Below are 24,394 nucleotides of genomic sequence, written 5' to 3' on the forward strand. Positions count from 1 at the left end.
AGAAAACGATCAAGTACCTGCAATTGACAGAATCGCGTGCATTTGAGTTACAGCAGGATTGCTTTGGTTTGGAGAGGCATGCAGACTGGGTGTGCGGGGAAATCTGGAGCAGATCTGTTTGTCATTCGCTCCCGTTGAAATGTTTCTATTCTCTTTTATTATGGACACTTAAGGATGCTTAGAAGAAGTGTTGCTAACAATGTATAATGCCTGTAATGAGTAAGCCATTATAAATGCTTATTAAATGTTTAGAAATAATAAATCATTTAGAAATATCGTAACACTAATTCACAAAATATATTATAAAGTGTTTCCAAAATGATGAATTGTCCCCCGCCCCCAACTCCCTCCTCAATATCAGTTGTTGTCATGGTTCATTTACTAGCCTCACTTTCAGAGCAGGCTCCATCATAGAAATGGTGAGATTGGCACAACCAGTAGTTTCAGTCTCTGTGTTGTTGGACAATTGGACACAGTCAGTGATCATTACCCTATACACAACACTTCTGGGAGAAATAGGCAACAGTTAAAGTAGCTATAGTTCTTATTTAATATGGATCTAAAAGGCAAAACTGATCCTAGATCAGAACCTCATATCATTTTCCATGAGGGGGAAATACAGCCCTTTATCCATTCCCATGGAATCCACTCCTTATTTTCCAGCGTTAGAACTCCTGATTCCAGGAATAAAAGTTATATCCTGGAGGTGATTAAGACATTAAAGTAGGTAGTGAGGTAACTAAGGAAGACAAGTGGTTCATTCATAGGAAGGTGGTTCAAGGCACCGACAACCCTCATATCTCCCTGGAATGACTGCGGAACACTATTACTCACTCTACTGACCTTAGCAGCTCACACGCTAGGCTATGTCACACGCTAGGCTATGTCACACGCTAGGCTATGTCACACGCTAGGCTGTCACACGCTAGGCTATGTCACACGCTAGGCTATATCACACGCTAGGCTATGTCACACGCTAGGCTATGTCACACGCTAGGCTATGTCACACGCTAGGCTGTCACACACTAGGCTATGTCACACGCTAGGCTATGTCACAACAATATGTCACTTCAGGTTGAGGAGTGGAACTGGTCTGGAGTAGCCACAGATTTATAATTGAAGCTTAAATGGGAGAATCGTTGCTAATTACTTACGTCAAATGATGTCTTTAATGTTGGCTGTATTGTTCATATACCACAGGTATCCTTATAGTTGTAGGAAAACTATATCATGGGTATATACAGTATCTTGCTCAAGTAAATAGGTCATTTCTGAACCATATACTAGACTAGACATGTGGCTGAAGTTCATCCCCAGAGAGATTCTTAAATGCTAAAACATGAAAATGAAAGGGCAAAGAATACTGTACCAGTGTCACGCCCTGACCTTAGTATTCTTTCTTTTCTTTATTCTTTTGGTTCGGTCAGGGTGTGACGAGGGTGATATATGTGTTTTTCACCTGTCTATGGTTTTTGTATGTTTATGGGGTTCTTCTAGGTCTAGGTGTTTTTATGTCTATGGTTGCCTAGATTGGTTCTCAATCAGAGGCAGCTGTTTGTCGTTGTCTCTGATTGGGGACCATATTAGGTAGCCATATTCCTGGGGGTATTTCGTGGGTTATTGTCTATGTATTAGTTGCCTGTGTCAGCACCAGTGGTTATAGCTTCACGGTCGTTTTGTTAGTTTGTTTAAGTGTTCTCCCTTTAATAAAGAGGAATGTATACTCATCACGCTGCGCCTTGGTCTCCTCGTTACGACGAACGTGACAACCAGCGTGTAACAAATTGAGTGCGTGCATCAATAATGTCAACCAATCATCTAGTCATTTTCATTAGATAGATTTCACCCTGTTTGTGGTTAATACAAACTATAAGAAACTATCTTAATGTAGCTAGCTGTAAGTCACACTTCACAGAAGGGTAACAAACTACTAACAGTTTTACACTACATTTCCCATCGCGCATTGCTTCACCACGTCAGGTGAGCCTGGAATGCAGTGTGCTGTACTACACTAAGCATGGCTCAGTGCAGCTTCGGCTCTCGGGGAGACGGTTGACGTGGGTGTGTGGATGAGGAGCGGCTGCGATCCCGCCAGTGTGCTGTGATCCTACTCTGGATATTACTTATCATTCAGGATTACAAGGATGTCACATTTACAATTGATCATATGGATTTGTCTGTTTCCTTCATCAGTGGAGTATTTTGAAACCCGCTCTTCTCAGGAGTCGCGCAGAGAGAGGATTCATTACACGTGAAGGAATTATTGTTATTTTGAAAACTGGAATTTATAAGGATACATTTTTCTGGATTCAATACAACCTTCATTAATTGTTCTACTGGATAACTGTGTCTTGACGTCTTTTACGCGGTACGTGTGTCAAGCCACAGCGTTCTCATTGACACCCAACTACAGGACCAGAGAGGTCCGGTGCAGGGAGTCCTATGGTCGGGCACAGACACACCGGTCAATGGTGTCTCTTGAGGATATTCTATTCGCAGTGACCGATGGCTAAAGTTCAGCGGTTACCGATGGAAATAACACGCACAATGCTGGAACACTACGATGTTGGATGATTTGCAGGATGGTTTGAACAGTGCAATGGGATTGGATAGTATGTTTTTGTGGTACATATTGGGGGAATTGGTACCCGTGTTTTGGACATCTACACGGAATGGATTATCCCATTACGCACTCCTAAATGGATTATTACCTGACAGGTATAGTGGAATTCTTAGTCCTCTTTCTTGCTGTTCCGGTATTTCAAACGTTTTACATTTTTATCTCAGTATAGTGTTTCCTAGTGTAACGTTGTGGGGAAAGCTCAGAGACCTCATATAAATGACATGGCTTCTTGTAATGCAGGAGATGAAACCGAATGTCATGGGATGTTTCATAGATGCCGAGTAAGGAGGTTTTGAGTATTGTTGACTTTACCTGACATCTCCTAATAGTTCAGCTGTTCGTCGGTTCCCTGGAACTGCTACACCCTCCCGGTTATGGTGCTTGCTGCCAGCGCGCGCCAAGCATGCTAAGTCTCCATGCAAATGCCTCTGTGACGTTACGCCTGTATGTAACACATATTATATAATAATAATAATATATGCCATTTAGCAGACGCTTTTATCCAAAGCGACTTACAGTCATGTGTGCATACCTTCTACGTATGGGTGGTCCCGGGGATCGAACCCACTACCCTGGCGTTACAAGCGCCATGCTCTACCAACTGAGCTACTGGTTTGCAGTGTCGTATATTTCAGATGAGGAATAGATCTTTGAAGCCCCCTTGAGTTGAAAACCTGTCATGAGCGAGCGTTCAAGCCCTTAACGGGAATATTCTCACAGCGTTTGACCCAGTCGTCTGCGCTTGGAGAGGTGCGTGCCACTACCCAGTTGTGCTATGATTTAGGACTACTACTACCTACTACCCCGTTTAAAGGCACTTAAATATGTTGTCTTGGCCATTCACCCTGTGAATGACACATGCACAATCCATTTCTCAATTGTCTCAAGGCTTAAACATCCTTCTTTAACCTGTCTCCTCTTCATCTACACTGATTGACGTGGATTTAACAAGAGACATCAGTAAGGGACATCAATGAGGAATCATATCTTTCACCTGGATTCACCTGGTCAGTCAATGTCATGGAAAGGTCAGGTATTCTTCATGTTTTGTACACTCAGTGTACAGGCTTGTCACCTCTCCCATATCACTCTACTCAGCTGTGACTAAATAACTTGGGAGTGGTTGCTATGACACAGGGGTTGCTATGACACAGGGAAGCCTTTCACTGCAACTGTCATCATCACATGCTAATGCTGTCATGCAGACAGTTTAGGCCTACACATGCAATGGGTAAACATGGGTAATTGCATGGTTACAGACGATATGAAATGCAGTCTATTCACTCTCTTTCATATGCATATCACCTGCTGTGGTCCAGTTATTTCATCCATTTGATTTGGGATTAAGTGATCACCGTACCAAAGTACTGCTCTCACCTTTCCCCATTGTCATTAAGGACCATGTGAGATGAATGCTGTGTTGTGTGTGTGCCTGTTTACATGATGATAGACAGTGGACATTATCTGGGGTTGAAGCACTGTGTTTCCTGTGTAGATCTGTGTGTCCCATGGACTTCTCACCAGCAGACGACAGCTTGGCAACTGGATATGCTGTTCACCATGGTGTACTGCAGCACTTCTGCCCATGAGGATAGATGCTCACAACTCATTATGAGTCCTCTGTGTCACTTTGAATGGTTTGTCATTTCAAAGCTGTTAAGACTGTTTACTCTGCGTCCCTGGGAGCTCTGGTTCTGGTCTGCACATAAAGTACATGGTTTAAGACTCTCTCTCTCTTTCTCTTTCTCTTTCTCTTTCTCTCTCAAGATGCCTCCTCAGCCCTTAAGAAGCATCTCCTCTCCTCACCCTCCATCCCTCTCTTTCTCCACCTCCAGTTCCTTAGCAGTAAAGCATTCAGTCTATTGTTGAGGTCCGGGGACAGAGACCCCACTATATGCCTGCCTGTATACACCACAGAGGGCAGAGCAGCTCCACCCCTCCAACCCCCCTGCAACCCCTCCCCCATTAAAATCTTCCCCAAACAAGAGCCCTTTCTCCTCTGAAGAGGGACCCTCTGTCCAACGCCAAGTGACTCTCATGGAGGCCATAGGCGGTGGGACACTTGCCTCCACAACAGGAGCTGGAGTGTCAAATAAACTCAGTCAGAGCCCCGACACACAATCATTCCTTTATCAGGGCACCGCGAGAGGGACACAGAGACAGACTTTGTGTCAACGAGCGGACCTTGACAAAACACTGGCTGTTTTTAATGTAGTTTTTATTCCGCTCCCTTCTTCGATTGAGCCTCGTCTTCCTGGGAGGGATGTGTGTCGGGGCTCTGTTTACGGGACCCGTCTCACACCCGGCATCTGTCCTGCACACGGCTAGGCTGACCTGGACCTGTGTGGTGCAGGCCTGGAGAGGTACACTGTCTGCACAGCACAACACACAACACTCCCCAGGCTGGCCTGGAGAGGTACACTGTCTGCACAGCACAACACACCACACTCCCCAGGCAGGCCTGCCTATCACACCACACCACACTCCCCAGGCAGGCCTGGAGAGGTACACTGTCTGCACAGCACACCAGAGCACAACACACCACACCACACTCCCCAGGCAGGCCTGCCTATCACACCACACCACACTCCCCAGGCAGGCCTGGAGAGGTACACTGTCTGCACAGCACACCAGAGCACAACACACCACACCACACTCCCCAGGCAGGCCTGCCTATCACACCACACCACACTCCCCAGGCAGGCCTGGAGAGGTACACTGTCTGCACAGCACACCAGAGCACAACACACCACACCACACTCCCCAGGCAGGCCTGCCTATCACACCACACCACACTCCCCAGGCAGGTCTGGAGAGGTACACTGTCTGCACAACACACCACACTCCCCAGGCAGGCCTGCCTATCACACCACACCACACTCCCCAGGCAGGCCTGCCTATCACAACACACCACACTCCCCAGGCAGGCCTGGAGAGGTACACTGTCTGCACAGCACAGCACACCACACTCCCCAGGCAGGCCTGCCTATCACAACACACCACACTCCCCAGGCAGGTCTGGAGAGGTACACTGTCTGCACAACACACCACACTCCCCAGGCAGGCCTGCCTATCACACCACACCACACTCCCCAGGCAGGCCTGCCTACCACACCACACTCCCCAGGCAGGCCTGCCTATCACACCACACCACACTCCCCAGGCAGGCCTGCCTATCACACCACACCACACCACACTCCCCAGGCAGGCCTGCCTATCACACCACACCACACTCCCCAGGCAGGCCTGCCTATCACACCACACCACACTCCCCAGGCAGGCCTGCCTATCACAACACACCACACTCCCCAGGCAGGCCTGCCTATCACAACACACCACACTCCCCAGGCAGGCCTGCCTATCACAACACACCACACTCCCCAGGCAGGCCTGCCTATCACAACACACCACACTCCCCAGGCAGGCCTGCCTATCACAACACACCACACTCCCCAGGCAGGCCTGCCTATCACAACACACCACACTCCCCAGGCAGGCCTGCCTATCACAACACACCACACTCCCCAGGCAGGCCTGCCTATCACAACACACCACACTCCCCAGGCAGGCCTGCCTATCACACCACACCACACTCCCCAGGCAGGCCTGCCTATCACACCACACCACACTCCCCAGGCAGGCCTGCCTATCACAACACACCACACTCCCCAGCCAGGCCTGCCTATCACAACACACCACACTCCCCAGCCAGGCCTGCCTATCACAACACAGAACATTTCAGGAAATCATATTTTAGATTGTTGAGTTTTTTGGACTCAGCTTATAGCTGCCTAAAATGAGTCTGCGAGCAGTAAATCACAACACACCACACTCCCCAGGCAGGCCTGCCTATCACAACACACCACACTCCCCAGGCAGGCCTGCCTATCACAACACACCACACTCCCCAGGCAGGCCTGCCTATCACAACACACCACACTCCCCAGGCAGGCCTGCCTATCACAACACACCACACTCCCCAGGCAGGCCTGCCTATCACACCACACCACACTCCCCAGGCAGGCCTGCCTATCACAACCCACCACACTCCCCAGCCAGGCCTGCCTATCACAACACACCACACTCCCCAGCCAGGCCTGCCTATCACAACACACCACACTCCCCAGGCAGGCCTGCCTATCACAACACACCACACTCCCCAGGCAGGCCTGCCTATCACACCACACCACACTCCCCAGGCAGGCCTGCCTATCACAACACACCACACTCCCCAGCCAGGCCTGCCTATCACAACACACCACACTCCCCAGCCAGGCCTGCCTATCACAACACAGAACATTTCAGGAAATCATATTTTAGATTGTTGAGTTTTTTGGACTCAGCTTATAGCTGCCTAAAATGAGTCTGCGAGCAGTAAATCACAACACACCACACTCCCCAGGCAGGCCTGCCTATCACAACACACCACACTCCCCAGGCAGGCCTGCCTATCACAACACACCACACTCCCCAGGCAGGCCTGCCTATCACAACACACCACACTCCCCAGGCAGGCCTGCCTATCACAACACACCACACTCCCCAGGCAGGCCTGCCTATCACACCACACCACACTCCCCAGGCAGGCCTGCCTATCACAACACACCACACTCCCCAGCCAGGCCTGCCTATCACAACACACCACACTCCCCAGCCAGGCCTGCCTATCACAACACAGAACATTTCAGGAAATCATATTTTAGATTGTTGAGTTTTTTGCCTACTCAACACACCACACTCCCCAGCTGCCTAAAACACACCACACTCCCCAGCAGTAAATCACAACACACCACACTCCCCTTAGGCAGGCCTGCCTAAATCACAACACACCACACTCCCCAGGCAGGCCTGCCTATCACAACACACCACACTCCCCAGGCAGGCCTGCCTATCACAACACACCACACTCCCCAGGCAGGCCTGCCTATCACAACACACCACACTCCCCAGGCAGGCCTGCCTATCACAACACACCACACTCCCCAGGCAGGCCTGCCTATCACACCACACCACACTCCCCAGGCAGGCCTGCCTATCACAACACACCACACTCCCCAGCCAGGCCTGCCTATCACAACACACCACACTCCCCAGCCAGGCCTGCCTATCACAACACAGAACATTTCAGAACATTTCAGAAATCATATTTTAGATTGTTGAGTTTTTTGGACTCAGCTTATAGCTGCCTAAAATGAGTCTGCGAGCAGTAAATGAGGAAGCAGCTTTCTTGCAGAGTTGAAGGAGCTGGCTACAGTGTGATACGATAGGCTTGTGGTGAACCACAGCGGTGAGAGGCATCCACAACAGGGTCAGACTCGGTTAACAAGTCGACATTTACTTCACTGATGTTTTGCTACAAGTCATTCTCTCATTACGGAAAGTCTGAGGTATTTTGGCAACACAACCTCCAAGCCAAATGGAGACGTTTGCCATAACTGCAGGCAAAATATATTATGGAGTTTATTTTACTTATGGAGTGTGGCATTTTCTGTAGATTTTTCAGTATTTCTTGGCCTCATTGCAAAGCCTAACCCTCTAAATAGGATCAACAGTTGTAACATGGTAATATCTAGACATACAGTATCCATTTATAACGCTGCTGTGAGACATTTCTACACAGATTATTTTACACTGAAACATTGAGAGGACAGGAAATCGCTCTCAGAAACGTTGACACTTGGTTCGTCAGAAAGGACGGACACTCCCCTGTCGCCGTCCTGGTGTTTCTGTAGCGTTTGTCTTGTTCTGTATGTAAAAGCCTTTGATGCGCTGCGGTCATGGGACATTACCTCAGTTTGCACAACACTCGGGAACGTTCAGACAACAGGGAGTTGTGTACTCTGTACTCTACTCTACTCACAGACCTGTATCTGCCTCAGTGACAAAGTGTTTGTCTATTCACAAAGCCAATCAAAGGAGTGCTGATCTAGGATCAGGTTCCCCTGTCAATATAATCTTATTGTAGTAGCACTCCAACGTTGAGACACTTTGTGGATATTAGCCCAGACAGGCGGCCTGCAAGAGGGAGTGTGATCGTCCTGCAACGCTGAGGGAACATTCAGACAACATTGCTGCCCTGGGCCTAGTTTACCCTGTTGTACCTGCTTCAATGACAGAGCCAGAGCCAGACACGTGCTCCAGACAGGACCCGAAGCCTGATAAATAATACAGGCCTGCAGGAGGGGCTGTCATAGTCCGACAACACCCAGGGAACATTCACCAAACGTTAGGAACCATTGGGTGTGTGTAATCTACTCACAGGGCACTACGGGTCTTGTGACAGAATCCGTGCACCAGGACCTGCCGTGTGCTGGCGTGCCCATACAGACCTGCAGCAGGAGGAGTGTCATAGTCCCCGTGATGAATGGTGTTTGAAGGTGAACAGAACATGTTGCTGCGGTGGAGCAGAGGGTTAATGGTGTGTTTACAGGCTTAGGCTCAGTGGGGATTTATCATGTCCAAACTGACTGAAGTTTCACCTTGGGTAGTGCACTGTGCTGTCTCTGGTCTGCTAACTGTGTGTGTGTGTGGCACCCTGGTGGACATGACCTCCAGGTGAACATTAGAGTGGAGGATGTCATGGCCTTCTGAATTGACTGAAGGGAAATTTAATAGGAGATGAGGGATTAATTTATGACATAATTGTGCATGTTCATAGTAAATGTGTGGTTTGTACATCTTGACGTAATATAAAGACGGGACTCTGGTTTCCCACGGACCCTGGAAACTAACTGCTCTGTGAGGAAATACTGTTATTCCCATTGACATCATCAACCATACCAGAAATAACTGTCCCATGACTTCAAAAACCTTGTGTGTGTTTTAGAATGTCTCTAAAGTTGGTTCTGACCAGGAGAACTGTCACTTATTAGTGATGCAGGAACAATGGGGAGCTTGTCTCTGGGCTGGGAGGGGGCCGGGGTTGGAGGGGGCCAGTCGGAGCCAGGGGAGCTAGGGGAGGGTGGCCTGAGATTGGGCAGCCCGCTCCAAGCTCCCTCCGACCAAGAACAAGACCATGTCTGATGGAGGGAACTGCTGACCCTTCCTGAGAAAAATGGCACCTTTGTTCGGAGGTGTATATGTTTGTGTGTGTGTCTGTGTGTGAGTGGGGGGAGGGAGGGAGAAAGTGTGTGTCTGTGTGTGTGTGTGGGGGGAGGGAGGGAGAAAGTGTGTGTCTGTGTGAGTGGGGGGAGGGAGGGAGAAAGTGTGTGTCTGATTTTAAGCAAGATGGTTTTTCTCAGCGCTTTGGGGATTTTTCCTCCGTTGGTGATTCTCTCCTGTTGTCCTGTTAGTCTACTACCACCCACTGTCCTCTCTTCTCTGTTAGTCTACTACCACCCACTGTCCTCTCTCCTCTGTTAGTCTACCACCACCCACTGTCCTCTCTCCTCTGTTAGTCTACTACCACCCACTGTCCTCTCTCCTCTGTTAGTCTACTACCACTCACTGTCCTCTCTCCTCTGTTAGTCTACTACCACCCACTGTCCTCTCTCCTCTGTTAGTCTACCACCACCCACTGTCCTCTCTCCTCTGTTAGTCTACTACCACCCACTGTCCTCTCTCCTCTGTTAGTCTACTACCACCCACTGTCCTCTCTCCTCTGTTAGTCTACCACCACCCACTGTCCTCTCTCCTCTGTTAGTCTACCACCACCCACTGTCCTCTCTCCTCTGTTAGTCTACTACCACCCACTGTCCTCTCTCCTCTGTTAGTCTACTACCACCCACTGTCCTCTCTCCTCTGTTAGTCTACTACCACCCACTGTCCTCTCTCCTCTGTTAGTCTACTACCACCCACTGTCCTCTCTCCTCTGTTAGTCTACCACCACCCACTGTCCTCTCTCCTCTGTTAGTCTACTACCACCCACTGTCCTCTCTCCTCTGTTAGTCAACCACCACCCACTGTCCTCTCTCCTCTGTTAGTCTACCACCACCCACTGTCCTCTCTCCTCTGTTAGTCTACCACCACCCACTGTCCTCTCTCCTCTGTTAGTCTACCACCACCCACTGTCCTCTCTCCTCTGTTAGTCTACTACCACCCACTGTCCTCTCTCCTCTGTTAGTCTACTACCACCACCCACTGTCCTCTCTCCTCTGTTAGTCTACTCACCACCCACTGTCCTCTCTCCTCTGTTAGTCTACCACCACCCACTGTCCTCTCTCCTCTGTTAGTCTACCCACCCACTGTCCTCTCTCCTCTGTTAGTCTACCACCACCCACTGTCCTCTCTCCTCTGTTAGTCTACCACCACCCACTGTCCTCTCTCCTCTGTTAGTCCACCACCCACTGTCCTCTCTCCTCTGTTACCCACCACCCACTGTCCTCTCTCCTCTGTTAGTCTACCACCACCCACTGTCCTCTCCCTCTCCTCTGTTAGTCTACCACCACCCACTGTCCTCTCCCTCTAATGTTAGTCTACTACCACCCACTGTCCTCTCTCCTCTAATGTTAGTCTACCACCACCCACTGTCCTCTCCCTCTAATGTTAGTCTACCACCACCCACTGTCCTCTCTCCTCTGTTAGTCTACCACCACCCACTGTCCTCTATCCTCTGTTAGTCGACCACCACCCACTGTCCTCTCTCCTCTGTTAGTCGACCACCACCCACTGTCCTCTCCCTCTAATGTTAGTCTACTACCACCCACTGTTGTCTGCCCTCTAATGTTAGTCTACTACCACCCACTGTTGTCTGCCCTCTAATGTTAGTCTACTACCACCCACTGTCCTCTCCCTCTAATGTTAGTCTACCACCACCCACTGTCCTCTCTCCTCTGTTAGTCTCCCTCTAATGTTAGTCTTCCACCACCCATTGTCCTCTCCCTCTAATGTTAGTCTACCACCACGCGCTGTTGTCTGCCCTCTAATGTTAGTCTACTACCACCCATTGTCCTCTCCCTCTAATGTTAGTCTACTACCACCCACTGTCCTCTCTCTCTAATGTTAGTCTACCACCACCCACTGTCCTCTCCCTCTAATGTTAGTCTACTACCACCCACTGTTGTCTGCCCTCTAATGTTAGTCTACTACCACCCACTGTCCTCTCCCTCTAATGTTAGTCTACCACCACCCACTGTCCTCTCCCTCTAATGTTAGTCTTCCACCACCCATTGTCCTCTCCCTCTAATGTTAGTCTACCACCACGCGCTGTTGTCTGCCCTCTAATGTTAGTCTACTACCACCCACTGTCCTCTCCCTCTAATGTTAGTCTACCACCACCCACTGTCCTCTCCCTCTAATGTTAGTCTTCCACCACCCATTGTCCTCTCCCTCTAATGTTAGTCTACCCACCACTGTTGTCTGCCCTGTTGTCTGCCCTCTAATGTTAGTCTACCACCACCCACTGTCCTCTCCCTCTAATGTTAGTCTACCACCACCCACTATTGTCTGCCCTCTAATGTTAGTCTACCACCACCCACTGTCCTCTCCCTCTAATGTTAGTCTACCACCACCCACTATTGTCTGCCCTCTAATGTTAGTCTACCACCACCCACTGTCCTCTCTCTCTAATGTTAGTCTACCACCACCCACTATTGTCTGCCCTCTAATGTTAGTCTACCACCACGCGCTGTTGTCTGCCCTCTAATGTTAGTCTACTACCACCCACTGTCCTCTCCCTCTAATGTTAGTCTACCACCACCCACTGTCCTGTCCCTCTAATGTTAGTCTACCACCACCCACTGTCCTCTCCCTCTAATGTTAGTCTACCACCACCCACTGTCCTCTCCCTCTAATGTTAGTCTACCACCACCCACTGTCCTCTCCCTCTAATGTTAGTCTACCACCACCCATTGTCTTCTCCCTCTAATGTTAGTCTACCACCACCCACTGTTGTCTGCCCTCTGTTAGTTTCAAGCAGTTGGTTTCAAGTCCATGTGTGGTCATTCATGCTTTACCTTTAGTCTCCTTTGAACAATCTGAACACCACACCACTCTTACAGGACAGCTAGTCAGCATCAGACCAGGGACCACTCTTACAGGACAGCTAGAGTCAGCATCAGACCAGGGACCACTCTTACAGGACAGCTAGAGTCAGCATCAGACCAGGGACCACTCATGCAGGACAGCTAGAGTCAGCATCAGACCAGGGACCACTCATGCAGGACAGCTAGAGTCAGCATCAGACCAGGGACCACTCATACAGGACAGCTAGAGTCAGCATCAGACCAGGGACCACTCATACAGGACAGCTAGAGTCAGCATCAGACCAGGGACCACTCATACAGGACAGCTAGAGTCAGCATCAGACCAGGGACCACTCATACAGGACACTAGAGTCAGCATCAGACCAGGGACCACTCATACAGGATGGCTATAGCAGTCAGCATCAGACCAGGGACCACTCATACAGGACACTAGAGTCAGCATCAGACCAGGGACCACTCATACAGGACACTAGAGTCAGCATCAGACCAGGGACCACTCTTACAGGACACTAGAGTCAGCATCAGACCAGGGACCACTCATACAGGACACTAGAGTCAGCATCAGACCAGGGACCACTCATACAGGACACTAGAGTCAGCATCAGACCAGGGACCACTCATACAGGACACTAGAGTCAGCATCAGACCAGGGACCACTCATACAGGACACTAGAGTCAGCATCAGACCAGGGACCACTCATACAGGACACTAGAGTCAGCATCAGACCAGGGACCACTCATACAGGATGGCTATAGCAGTCAGCATCAGACCAGGGACCACTCATACAGGACACTAGAGTCAGCATCAGACCAGGGACCACTCTTACAGGACGGCTATAGCAGTCATCATCAGACCAGGGACCACTCTTACAGGACGGCTATAGCAGTCATCATCAGACCAGGGACCACTCTTACAGGATGGCTATAGCAGTCAGCGTCAGACCAGGGACCACTCTTACAGGACGGCTATAGCAGTCATCATCAGACCAGGGACCACTCATACAGGAGGGCTACAGCAGTCATCATCAGACCAGGGACCACTGCTACAGAAACACTGGAGAGTGTCCCTCCACTCCGAGTGGTCCATCCTGCTCCTTTCATCATTGATGAATTAATGCCATCATCCACATGAAGCCTTATGTCTCACAGACCTCTTCCTCAAACATGTGTATGTTCTCTCTTAGATACAGGTCATGTGCTAGAGGCGTCACTACAGACCCTGGTTCGATTCCAGGCTGTGTCACAGCTGGCCGTGATTGAGAGTCCCATAGGGCGGCGCACAATTTGCCCAATGTCGTCTGGGGTAGGCCGTCATTGTAAATAAGCATTTGTTCTTAACTAACTTGCCTAGTTAAATAAAGGTTAAATAAATAAATTATATCTCTTAGATGCAAGTCATATCTCTCAGATACAGGCCATATCTCTCAGATACAGGCCATATCTCTCAGATACAGGCCATATCTCTCAGATATTGCTCAGATATCTCTCAGATACAGGTCATATCTCAGATATCGCTCAGATATCTCTCAGATACAGGCCATATCTCTCAGATATCGCTCAGATATCTCTCAGATACAGGCCATATCTCTCAGATACAGGCCATATCTCTCAGATATCGCTCAGATATCTCTCAGATACAGGCCATATCTCTCAGATATCGCTCAGATATCTCTCAGATACAGGCCATATCTCTCAGATATCGCTCAGATACAGGTCATAACTCTCAGATATCGCTCAGATACAGGTCATATCGATCAGATACAGGTCATATCTCTCAGATATCGCTCAGATACAGGTCATATCTCTCAGATATCGTTCAGATACAGGTCATATCTCTCAAATGCCTCTCAGATACAGGTCATATCTCTCAGATACAGGTCATATCTCTTAGATATCGCTCAGATACAGGTCATATCGCTCAGATACAGGTCATATCTCTCAGATATCGCTCAGATACAAGTCATATCTCTCAGATATCGCTCAGATACAGGTCATATCTCTTAGATATCGCTCAGATACAGGTCATATCGCTCAGATACAAGTCATATCTCTCAGATATCGCTCAGATACAGGTCATATCTCTCAGATACAGGTCATATCTCTCAGATATCGCTCAGATACAGGTCATATCTCTCAGATATCGCTCAGATACAGGTCATATCGCTCAGATACAGGTCATATCTCTCAGATATCGCTCAGATACAAGTCATATCTCTCAGATATCGCTCAGATACAGGTCATATCTCTTAGATATCGCTCAGATACAGGTCATATCTCTCAGATATCGCTCAGATACAAGTCATATCTCTCAGATATCGTTCAGATACAGGTCATATCTCTTAGATATCGCTCAGATACAGGTCATATCGCTCAGATACAGGTCATATCTCTCAGATATCGCTCAGATACAGGTCATATCTCTCAAATGTCTCTCAGATACAGGTCATATCGCTCAGATACAGGTCATATCTCTCAGATATCGCTCAGATACAGGTCATATCGCTCAGATACAGGTCATATCTCTCAGATATCGCTCAGATACAAGTCATATCTCTCAGATATCTCTCAGATACAGGTCATATCTCTCAAATGTCTCTCAGATACAGGTCATATCTCTCAGATACAGGTCATATCTCTCAGATACAGGTCATATCTCTCAGATACAGGTCATATCTCTCAGATACAGGTCATATCTCTCAGATATCGCTCAGATACAGGTCATATCTCTCAGATACAGGTCATATCTCTCAGATATCGCTCAGATACAGGTCATATCTCTCAGATATCGCTCAGATACAAGTCATATCTCTCAGATATCTCTCACATACAGGTCATATTTCTCAGATATCGCTCAGATACAGGTCATATCTCAGATACAGGTCATATCGCTCAAATACAGGTCATAACTCTCAGATATCTCTCAGACACAGGTCATATCTCTCAAATGTCTCTCAGATACAGGTCATATCTCTCAGAAATCGCTCAGATACAAGTCATATCTCTCAGATATCGCTCAGATACAGGTCATATCTCTCAGATATCTCTCAGATACAGGTCATATCTCCCAGTTACAGGTCATATCTCCCAGATACAGGTCATATCTCTCAGATACAGGTCATATCTCTCAGATATCGCTCAGATACAGGTCATATCTCTCAAATGTCTCTCAGATACAGGTCATATCTCTCAGATACAGGTCATATCTCTCAGATATCGCTCAGATACAGGTCATATCTCTCAGATATCGCTCAGATACAAGTCATATCTCTCAGATACAGGTCATATTTCTCAGATATCGCTCAGATACAGGTCATATCTCAGATACAGGTCATATCGCTCAAATACAGGTCATAACTTTCAGATATCTCTCAGATACAGGTCATATCTCTCAAATGTCTCAGATACAGATCATATCTCTCAGAAATCGCTCAGATACAGGTCATATCTCTCAGATATCTGTCAGATACAGGTCATATCTCTCAGATATCTCTCAGATACAGGTCATATCTCTCAGATATCTCTCAGATACAGGTCATATCTCTCAGATACAGATCATATCTCTCAGATACAGATCATATCTCTCAGATACAGGTCATATCTCTCAGATACAGGTCATATCTCTCAGATACAGGTCATATCTCTCAGATACAGGTCATATCTCTCAGATACAGGTCATATCTCTCAGATACAGGTCATATCTCTCAGATACAGGTCATATCTCTCAGATATCTCTCAGATACAGGTCATATCTCTCAGATACAGATCATATCTCTCAGATACAGGTCATATCTCTCAGATACAGGTCATATCTCTCAGATACAGGTCATATCTCTCAGATACAGGTCATATCTCTCAGATACAGGTCATATCTCTCAGATACAGGTCATATCTCTCAGATACAGGTCATATCTCTCAGATACAGGTCATATCTCTCAGATACAGGTCATATCTCTCAGATATCTCTCAGATACAGGTCATATCTCTCAGATACAGGTCATATCTCTCAGATACAGGTCATATCTCTCAGATACAGGTCATATCTCTCAGATATCTCTCAGATACAGGTCATATCTCTCAGATACAGGTCATATCTCTCAGATATCTCTCAGATACAGGTCATATCTCTCAGATACAGGTCATATCTCTCAGATACAGGTCATATCTCTCAGATACAGGTCATATCTCTCAGATACAGGTCATATCTCTCAGATATCATATCTCTCAGATACAGGTCATATCTCTCAGATACAGATATCTCTCAGATACAGGTCATATCTCTCAGATATCTCTCAGATACAGGTCATATCTCTCAGATATCTCTCAGATACAGGTCATATCTCTCAGATACAGGTCATATCTCTCAGATACAGGTCATATCTCTCAGATATCTCTCAGATACAGGTCATATCTCTCAGATATCTCCCAGATACAGGTCATATCTCCCAGATACAGGTCATATCTCCAGATACAGGTCATATCTCTCAGATACAGGTCATATCTCTCAGATACAGGTCATATCTCCCAGATACAGGTCATATCTCCCAGATACAGGTCATATCTCCCAGATACAGGTCATATCTCCCAGATACAGGTCATATCTCCCAGATACAGGTCATATCTCTCAGATACAGGTCATATCTCTCAGATACAGATCATAGGAGATGATTGTGGACTACAAGAAAAGGAGGGCTGAACACGCCCCCATTCACATCAGCGTGGCTGTAATGGAGCGTGTCGAGAGTTTGAAGTTCTTTGGTGTCCACATCACCAACAAACTATCATGGTCAAAACACACTAAGACAGTTGTGAAGAGGGCCTGGGGGGGAAAATGCCTTTTCCCCCTCAGGAGAATGAAAAGTTTTGGCATGGGTCCCCAGATCCTCAAAAGGTTCTACAGCTGCACCATCGAGAGCATCCTGACCTGTTGCATCACCGCCTGGTATGGCAACTGCTCGGCCTCTGACTGTATGGCGCTGAAGAGGGTAGTACGTACAGCCCAGTACATCACTGGGGCCAAGCTTCCTGCCATCCAGGACTTCAATACTAGTCGGTGTCAGAGGAAGGCCCAACAAATTGTTAAAGACTCCAGTCACCCAAGTCATAGACTGTTCTCTCTGCTACCACAAGCGGTACCAGAGCGCCAGTCTATGTCCAAAAGGCTCCTTAACAGCTTCTACCCCCAAGCCATGACGGCTGACCAATTAATCAAATGGCCACCCAGACTATTTGCATTGACCCCCACTTGTTTTTACAGTTCTACTACTCACTGTTTATTATCTATGCACAGTCACTTTAGCCCTACCTACATGCACAAATTACCTCGACTAACCTGTACCCCCTACACACTGACTCGGTACCGGTACCCTCTCTATATAGCTTCATTATAGTCATTTTTTATATATAGATATATTTTTTAACTTTAGTTTATTAAGTAAATGTTTTCTAAATCTATTTTCTTACAACTGCATTGTTGGTTAAGGGCTTGTAAGTAAGCATTTCACACTAAGATTCACACTACTACACCTGTCACACTACTACACCTGTTGTATTCGATACAGGTATTTTCTCTCTAATACAGGACAAAGGGTAGATATGAGACAAAGGGTAGATATGAGACAAAGGGTAGAGATGAGAGAGAGGGTAGAGATGAGAGAGAGGGTAGAGATGAGAGAGAGGGTAGAGGTGAGAGAGAGGGTAGAGATGAGAGAGAGGGTAGAGGTGAGAGAGAGGAGTAGAGATGAGAGAGAGGGTAGAGATGAGAGAGAGGGTAGAGATGAGAGAGAGGGTAGAGATGAGAGAGAGGGTAGAGATGAGAGAGAGGGTAGAGATGAGAGAGAGGGTAGAGATGAGAGAGAGGGTAGAGATGAGAGAGAGGGTAGAGATGAGAGAGAGGGTAGAGATGAGAGAGAGGGTAGAGATGAGAGAGAGGGTAGAGATGAGAGAGAGGGTAGAGGTGAGAGAGAGGGTAGAGATGAGAGAGAGGGTAGAGGTGAGAGAGAGGGTAGAGATGAGAGAGAGGGTAGAGATGAGAGAGGGGTAGAGGTGAGAGAGAGGGTAGAGATGAGAGAGAGGGTAGAGATGAGAGAGAGGGTAGAGGTGAGAGAGAGGGTAGAGATGAGAGAGAGGGTAGAGATGAGAGAGAGGGTAGAGATGAGAGAGAGGGTAGAGGTGAGAGAGAGGGTAGAGATGAGAGAGAGGGTAGAGATGAGAGAGAGGAGAGATGAGAGAGAGGGTAGAGATGAGAGAGGGGTAGAGGTGAGAGAGAGGGTAGAGATGAGAGAGAGGAGAGTGAGAGAGAGAGGTAGAGGTGAGAGAGAGGGTAGAGATGAGAGAGAGGGTAGAGATGAGAGAGAGGGTAGAGAGAGAGAGAGGGTAGAGATGAGAGAGAGGGTAGAGATGAGAGAGGGGTAGAGATGAGAGAGAGAGATGAGAGAGAGGGTAGAGATGAGAGAGAGGGTAGAGATGAGAGAGAGGGTAGAGATGAGAGAGAGGGTAGAGATGAGAGAGAGGGTAGAGATGAGAGAGAGGGTAGAGAGAGAGAGAGAGGGGTAGAGATGAGAGAGAGGGTAGAGATGAGAGAGAGGGTAGAGATGAGAGAGAGGAGTGAGAGAGTGAGGGAGAGGAGAGAGAGAGTGAGAGAGAGGGTAGAGATGAGAGAGAGGGTAGAGATGAGAGAGAGGGTAGAGATGAGAGAGGTAGAGATGAGAGAGAGGGTAGAGGTGAGAGAGAGAGAGGGTAGAGATGAGAGAGAGAGGGTAGAGGTGAGAGAGAGGGTAGAGGTGAGAGAGAGGGTAGAGGTGAGAGAGAGGGTAGAGATGAGAGAGAGGGTAGAGGTGAGAGAGAGGGTAGAGATGAGAGACAGAGGGTAGAGATGAGACAGAGGAGTAGAGATGAGTGAGAGGACAGAGGGTAGAGATGAGTGAGAGGACAGAGGGTAGAGATGAGTGAGAGGACAGAGGGTAGAGATGAGTGAGAGGACAGAGGGTAGAGATGAGTGAGAGGACAGAGGGTAGAGATGAGTGAGAGGACAGAGGGTAGAGATGAGTGAGAGGACAGAGGGTAGAGATGAGTGAGAGGACAGAGGGTAGAGATGAGTGAGAGGACAGAGGGTAGAGATGAGTGAGAGGACAGAGGGTAGAGATGAGTGAGAGGACAGAGGGTAGAGATGAGTGAGAGGACAGAGGGTAGAGATGAGTGAGAGGACAGAGGGTAGAGATGAGAGAGAGAGGGTAGAGATGAGTGAGAGGACAGAGGGTAGAGATGAGTGAGAGGACAGAGGGTAGAGATGAGTGAGAGGACAGAGGGTAGAGATGAGTGAGAGGACAGAGGGTAGAGATGAGTGAGAGGACAGAGGGTAGAGATGAGTGAGAGGACAGAGGGTAGAGATGAGTGAGAGGACAGAGGGTAGAGATGAGTGAGAGGACAGAGGGTAGAGATGAGTGAGAGGACAGAGGTTAGAGATGAGTGAGAGGACAGAGGGTAGAGATGAGTGAGAGGACAGAGGGTAGAGATGAGTGAGAGGACAGAGGGTAGAGATGAGGACAGAGGGTAGAGATGAGGACAGAGGGTAGAGATGAGGACAGAGGGTAGAGATGAGAGAGAAGAGGACAGAGGGTAGAGATGAGAGAGAAGAGGACAGAGGGTAGAGATGAGAGAGAAGAGGACAGAGGGTAGAGATGAGAGAGAAGAGGACAGAGGGTAGAGATGAGAGAGAAGAGGACAGAGGGTTGAGATGAGTGAGAGGACAGAGGGTTGAGATGAATGAGAAGAGGGAGATAAGGGAGAAGGGTGAATGAGAGAAAGTAGACTAGAGGGAGGTAACGTTGTTGCCTGAGGGCATGTGTCCAGTCTAGCTCCCTCCTCTCCCTCCCCCTGCACAGTCAGTCAGTCAGTTAGACACACAGAGCAAATAGACTCTCCCAGTCTCCCAGTGGAGTACAGGGGCATCTCTGTCAGGACAGAGGCTCTGCTTTATCCGCTCATAGCAACAGGAAGGCCAGACTGCACCACCCACTAGGACCCACCTCCCACCACCACACAGGGATACTATGGATCCTAACACACTGGTCAATGGGAGATGCTGTCCCAAGGGCAGGAGGAGAGCGAAGAAAGAGACAGTCTGGAACAGTGAGTGACTGTTGTATCTGAGTGACTGGTTGTCTTGAGCTAGGAGGCTCTGCAAAATAGTTTTTTTCAGAAAAGTCTCTGTGTGAATAGTTGTTTTTCAGGGAGGTCTGTGTGTGAATAGTTGTTTTTCAGGCAGGTCTGTGTGTGAAGTTGTTTTTCAGGCAGGTTTGTGTGTGAATAGTTGTTTTTCAGGCAGGTCTGTGTGTGAAGTTGTTTTTCAGGCAGGTCTGTGTGTGAATAGTTGTTTTTCAGGGAGGTCTGTGTGTGAATAGTTGTTTTTCAGGCAGGTCTGTGTGTGAATAGTTGTTTTTCAGGCAGGTCTGTGTGAATACGGTAGTTGTTTTTCAGGCAGGTTTGTGTGTGAATAGTTGTTTTTCAGGCAGGTCTGTGTGTGCACCTGTACATCTGTTTATATGTTTTTGTGTGTGTGTGTGTGTGTGTGTGTGTGTGTGTGTGTGTGTGTGTGTGTGTGTGTGTGTGTGTGTGTGTGTGTGTGTGTGTGTGTGTGTGTGTGTGTGTGTGTGTGTGTGTGTGTGTGTCATATTAGGTGAGAATTAGCACACAAGTAAGGACCACCCTCATGACTTCTGAAAGAGTCGTATGTTCTGAACTCCAGGTGGCTGCATGTTGCTTACAGAGAGATCTGTGTTATCCAGTACAGGAGAGAGGTTATACAGTACAGGAGAGAGGTTATACAGAAGAGAGGTTATACAGTACAGGAGAGAGGTGATACAGTACAGGAGAGAGGTTATACAGTACAGGAGAGAGGCTATACAGTACAGGAGAGAGGTTATACAGTACATGAGAGAGGTTATACAGTACATGAGAGAGGTTATACAGTACAGGAGAGAGGTTATACAGTACAGGAGAGAGGTTATACAGTACAGGAGAGCGGTTATACAGTACAGGAGAGCGGTTATACAGTACAGGAGAGAGGTTATACAGTACAGGATACAGTACAGGAGAGAGGTTATACAGTACAGGAGAGAGGTTATACAGTACAGGAGAGAGGTTATACAGTACAGGATACAGTACAGGAGAGAGGTTATACAGTACAGGAGAGAGGTTATACAGTACAGGATACAGTACAGGAGAGAGGTTATACAGTACAGGAGAGCGGTTATACAGTACAGGAGAGCGGTTATACAGTACAGGAGAGCGGTTATACAGTACAGGAGAGAGGTTATACAGTACAGGATACAGTACAGGAGAGAGGTTATACAGTACAGGAGAGAGGTTATACAGTACAGGAGAGAGGTTATACAGTACAGGAGAGCGGTTATACAGTACAGGAGAGCGGTTATACAGTACAGGAGAGCGGTTATACAGTACAGGAGAGAGGTTATACAGTACAGGAGAGAGGTTATACAGTACAGGAGAGAGGTTATACAGTACAGGAGAGAGGTTATACAGTACAGGATACAGTACAGGAGAGAGGTTATACAGTACAGGAGAGAGGTTATACAGTACAGGAGAGAGGTTATACAGTACAGGAGAGCGGTTATACAGTACAGGAGAGCGGTTATACAGTACAGGAGAGCGGTTATACAGTACAGGAGAGAGGTTATACAGTACAGGAGAGAGGTTATACAGTACAGGAGAGAGGTTATACAGTACAGGAGAGAGGTTATACAGTACAGGATACAGTACAGGAGAGAGGTTATACAGTACAGGAGAGAGGTTATACAGTACAGGAGAGAGGTTATACAGTACAGGATACAGTACAGGAGAGAGGTTATACAGTACAGGAGAGAGGTTATACAGTACAGGAGAGAGGTTATACAGTACAGGAGAGAGGTTATACAGTACAGGAGAGAGGTTATACAGTACAGGAGAGAGGTTATACAGTACAGGAGAGAGGTTATACAGTACAGGAGAGAGGTTATACAGTACAGGAGAGAGGTTATACAGTACAGGAGAGAGGTTATACAGTACAGTCCCTCTCTCTCTCGATCTATCTCTCTCTCGATCTCCCTCTCGATCTCTCTCTCTCGCTCTCTCTCTCTCTCTCTCTCTCTCTCTCTCTCTCTCTCTCTCTCTCTCTCTCTCTCTCTCTCTCTCTCTCTCTCTCTCTCTCTCTCTCTCTCTCTCTCGCTCCCTCTCTCTCTCTCTCTTGATCCCTCTCTCTCACACTCTGTGGCCTCTCTTTTCATCCTCCTGTTTTTGGAGGGAAAACTCCTTCTCATTGTGTTCTCACTCCTTCTCATTGTGTTCCATTTTCAGGACGTCACATTCCACCAAACCTGTGACCACCTCCGACTAACTAGCTCTCTTTCACTCCTCGGCATCGTGTGTGTGTGTGGGGCCACATGTGTGGGGCCACATGTGTGGGGCCACATTTCAACGTCTGTGTGTATTTCCTAGCTAGATAAAGAAGTGCCCATGTCCACTCAGGGAGGTCCTTCTCTCAATTGCTCCCTCATTCTCTGTCCCCCTCTCTGTCCCCCTCTCTGTCCCCCTCTCTGTCCCCCTCTCTGTCCCCCTCTCTGTCCCCCTCTCTGTCCCCCTCTCTGTCCCCCTCTCTGTCTCTCTCTCCTTTTCATTCTTTCTGGGGTTGAATAAAGGAGACATTTTCAGTGTGAAGAGGAGCGTGTAATGTCCTGTGTGACCCCCCCCCAGAGACAGAGCAGACCACCACGGCAGCCACATCACCAATGAGGTGTGTTAGATCCGTGTGTCTGTAGTTCTGTGTGTGTGTGGGATGTGTATTGAACAGACTGTGATTGTTAAACTGGCCTTTTCAGACTTCTTCAGGTTGTTATGGCCGCAAGTGCTGTGGAATCTGTAGTTGGAGAGGGGACCTGCTCAGAGACAGAGGGGAGGACACATGACCTTTTGGTGAGCAGTCTTCACAGCCAGCGGTCTGTGAATTGCGTTTGTATTGCTTTGTCCTGTATCCCCTCCAACACCAGCTGGTGAAGCTACTCTGACTGCAGTATCAGCACGGGGTAGAGATGGACACATCCCAAAGGTTGTTCTCTTAAACATATCCTGAATAAAAGTTAGTTATTATAGCAACTCGTGATGTTGAAAAGAGAAGGTGTTGACTATATTTTGCAGGGCCATGTATTGGCATATTATCAATGTGTTATGTATCAAGTGACTGTCATAGATTCCAGTAGTTTGCTGTTGCTATGACCATAAGAGTTGACAAGACCACACAATCTGTGACCAGGCTAGAGCCCTAACCAGTTGAATCAACTGGATGTTGATGAAGTGGATTAAGGCAGCACCCCCTCACCTCTCTGATTCAGAGGGGTTGGGTTAAATGTGGAAGATACACTTCAGTTGAATGCAATCAGTTGTACAACTGACTACGGGAGTCGGTCCTTCCATGGCATTACTGGGTTAGTCTCTGCCGCCCTCTAGTGTAACTAGCCATTGATTGCACTCCAGGGTGTTATTGACTCTATTAGCTGATCTACAGGGACCATTTTTCTACCAGAACGTTGATCTACAGAGGACCATGTCCTCTCAAACTGATCTGCCACAGACATGACACAGAGGACCATGGGAGGACCATGCTCTACCAACTGATCTACAGAGGACCATGCTCTACCAACTGATCTATGCTCTATTTACCAACTGACGTGTATTAGCTGTGATGGCCACTGGGGACAGATTTATTTTCTCTCCAGAACGTTGTTCTCTCCCTTCTGTCCTCCGTCATTCACTCCCCTCCACAGACATGACAGGGTGGGCCCTATTTGAATATTCTTAG

At 47.9% G+C, this 24,394-nt stretch overlaps 2 protein-coding genes across 2 annotated transcripts in view; both read left to right on the top strand.

Annotated features, from left to right (window-relative positions):
- Positions 1–2,052: 2,052 nt before the first annotated feature.
- The window catches only part of LOC124019604, a 53,235-nt gene continuing 30,893 nt past the window's right edge, over positions 2,053–24,394 (top strand). Inside the window, exon 1 of the mRNA XM_046334993.1 lies at positions 2,053–2,718. The gene's annotated coding sequence lies outside the window, so the exon portion shown is untranslated. The remainder of the gene's footprint in view (positions 2,719–24,394) is intronic.
- Positions 3,241–22,936, top strand: LOC124019607 (sialidase-like). The gene is made up of 3 exons (XM_046334994.1): positions 3,241–3,373; positions 3,512–5,683; positions 22,897–22,936. Exons 2-3 carry the CDS (start codon positions 4,887–4,889, stop codon positions 22,934–22,936), a joined length of 837 nt encoding a protein of 278 aa, XP_046190950.1. The 5' UTR covers positions 3,241–3,373; positions 3,512–4,886.

Source organism: Oncorhynchus gorbuscha, unplaced genomic scaffold (genome assembly GCF_021184085.1).
Source record: "Oncorhynchus gorbuscha isolate QuinsamMale2020 ecotype Even-year unplaced genomic scaffold, OgorEven_v1.0 Un_scaffold_635, whole genome shotgun sequence".
In the NCBI taxonomy this organism is placed as follows: Eukaryota; Metazoa; Chordata; class Actinopteri; order Salmoniformes; family Salmonidae; genus Oncorhynchus; species Oncorhynchus gorbuscha.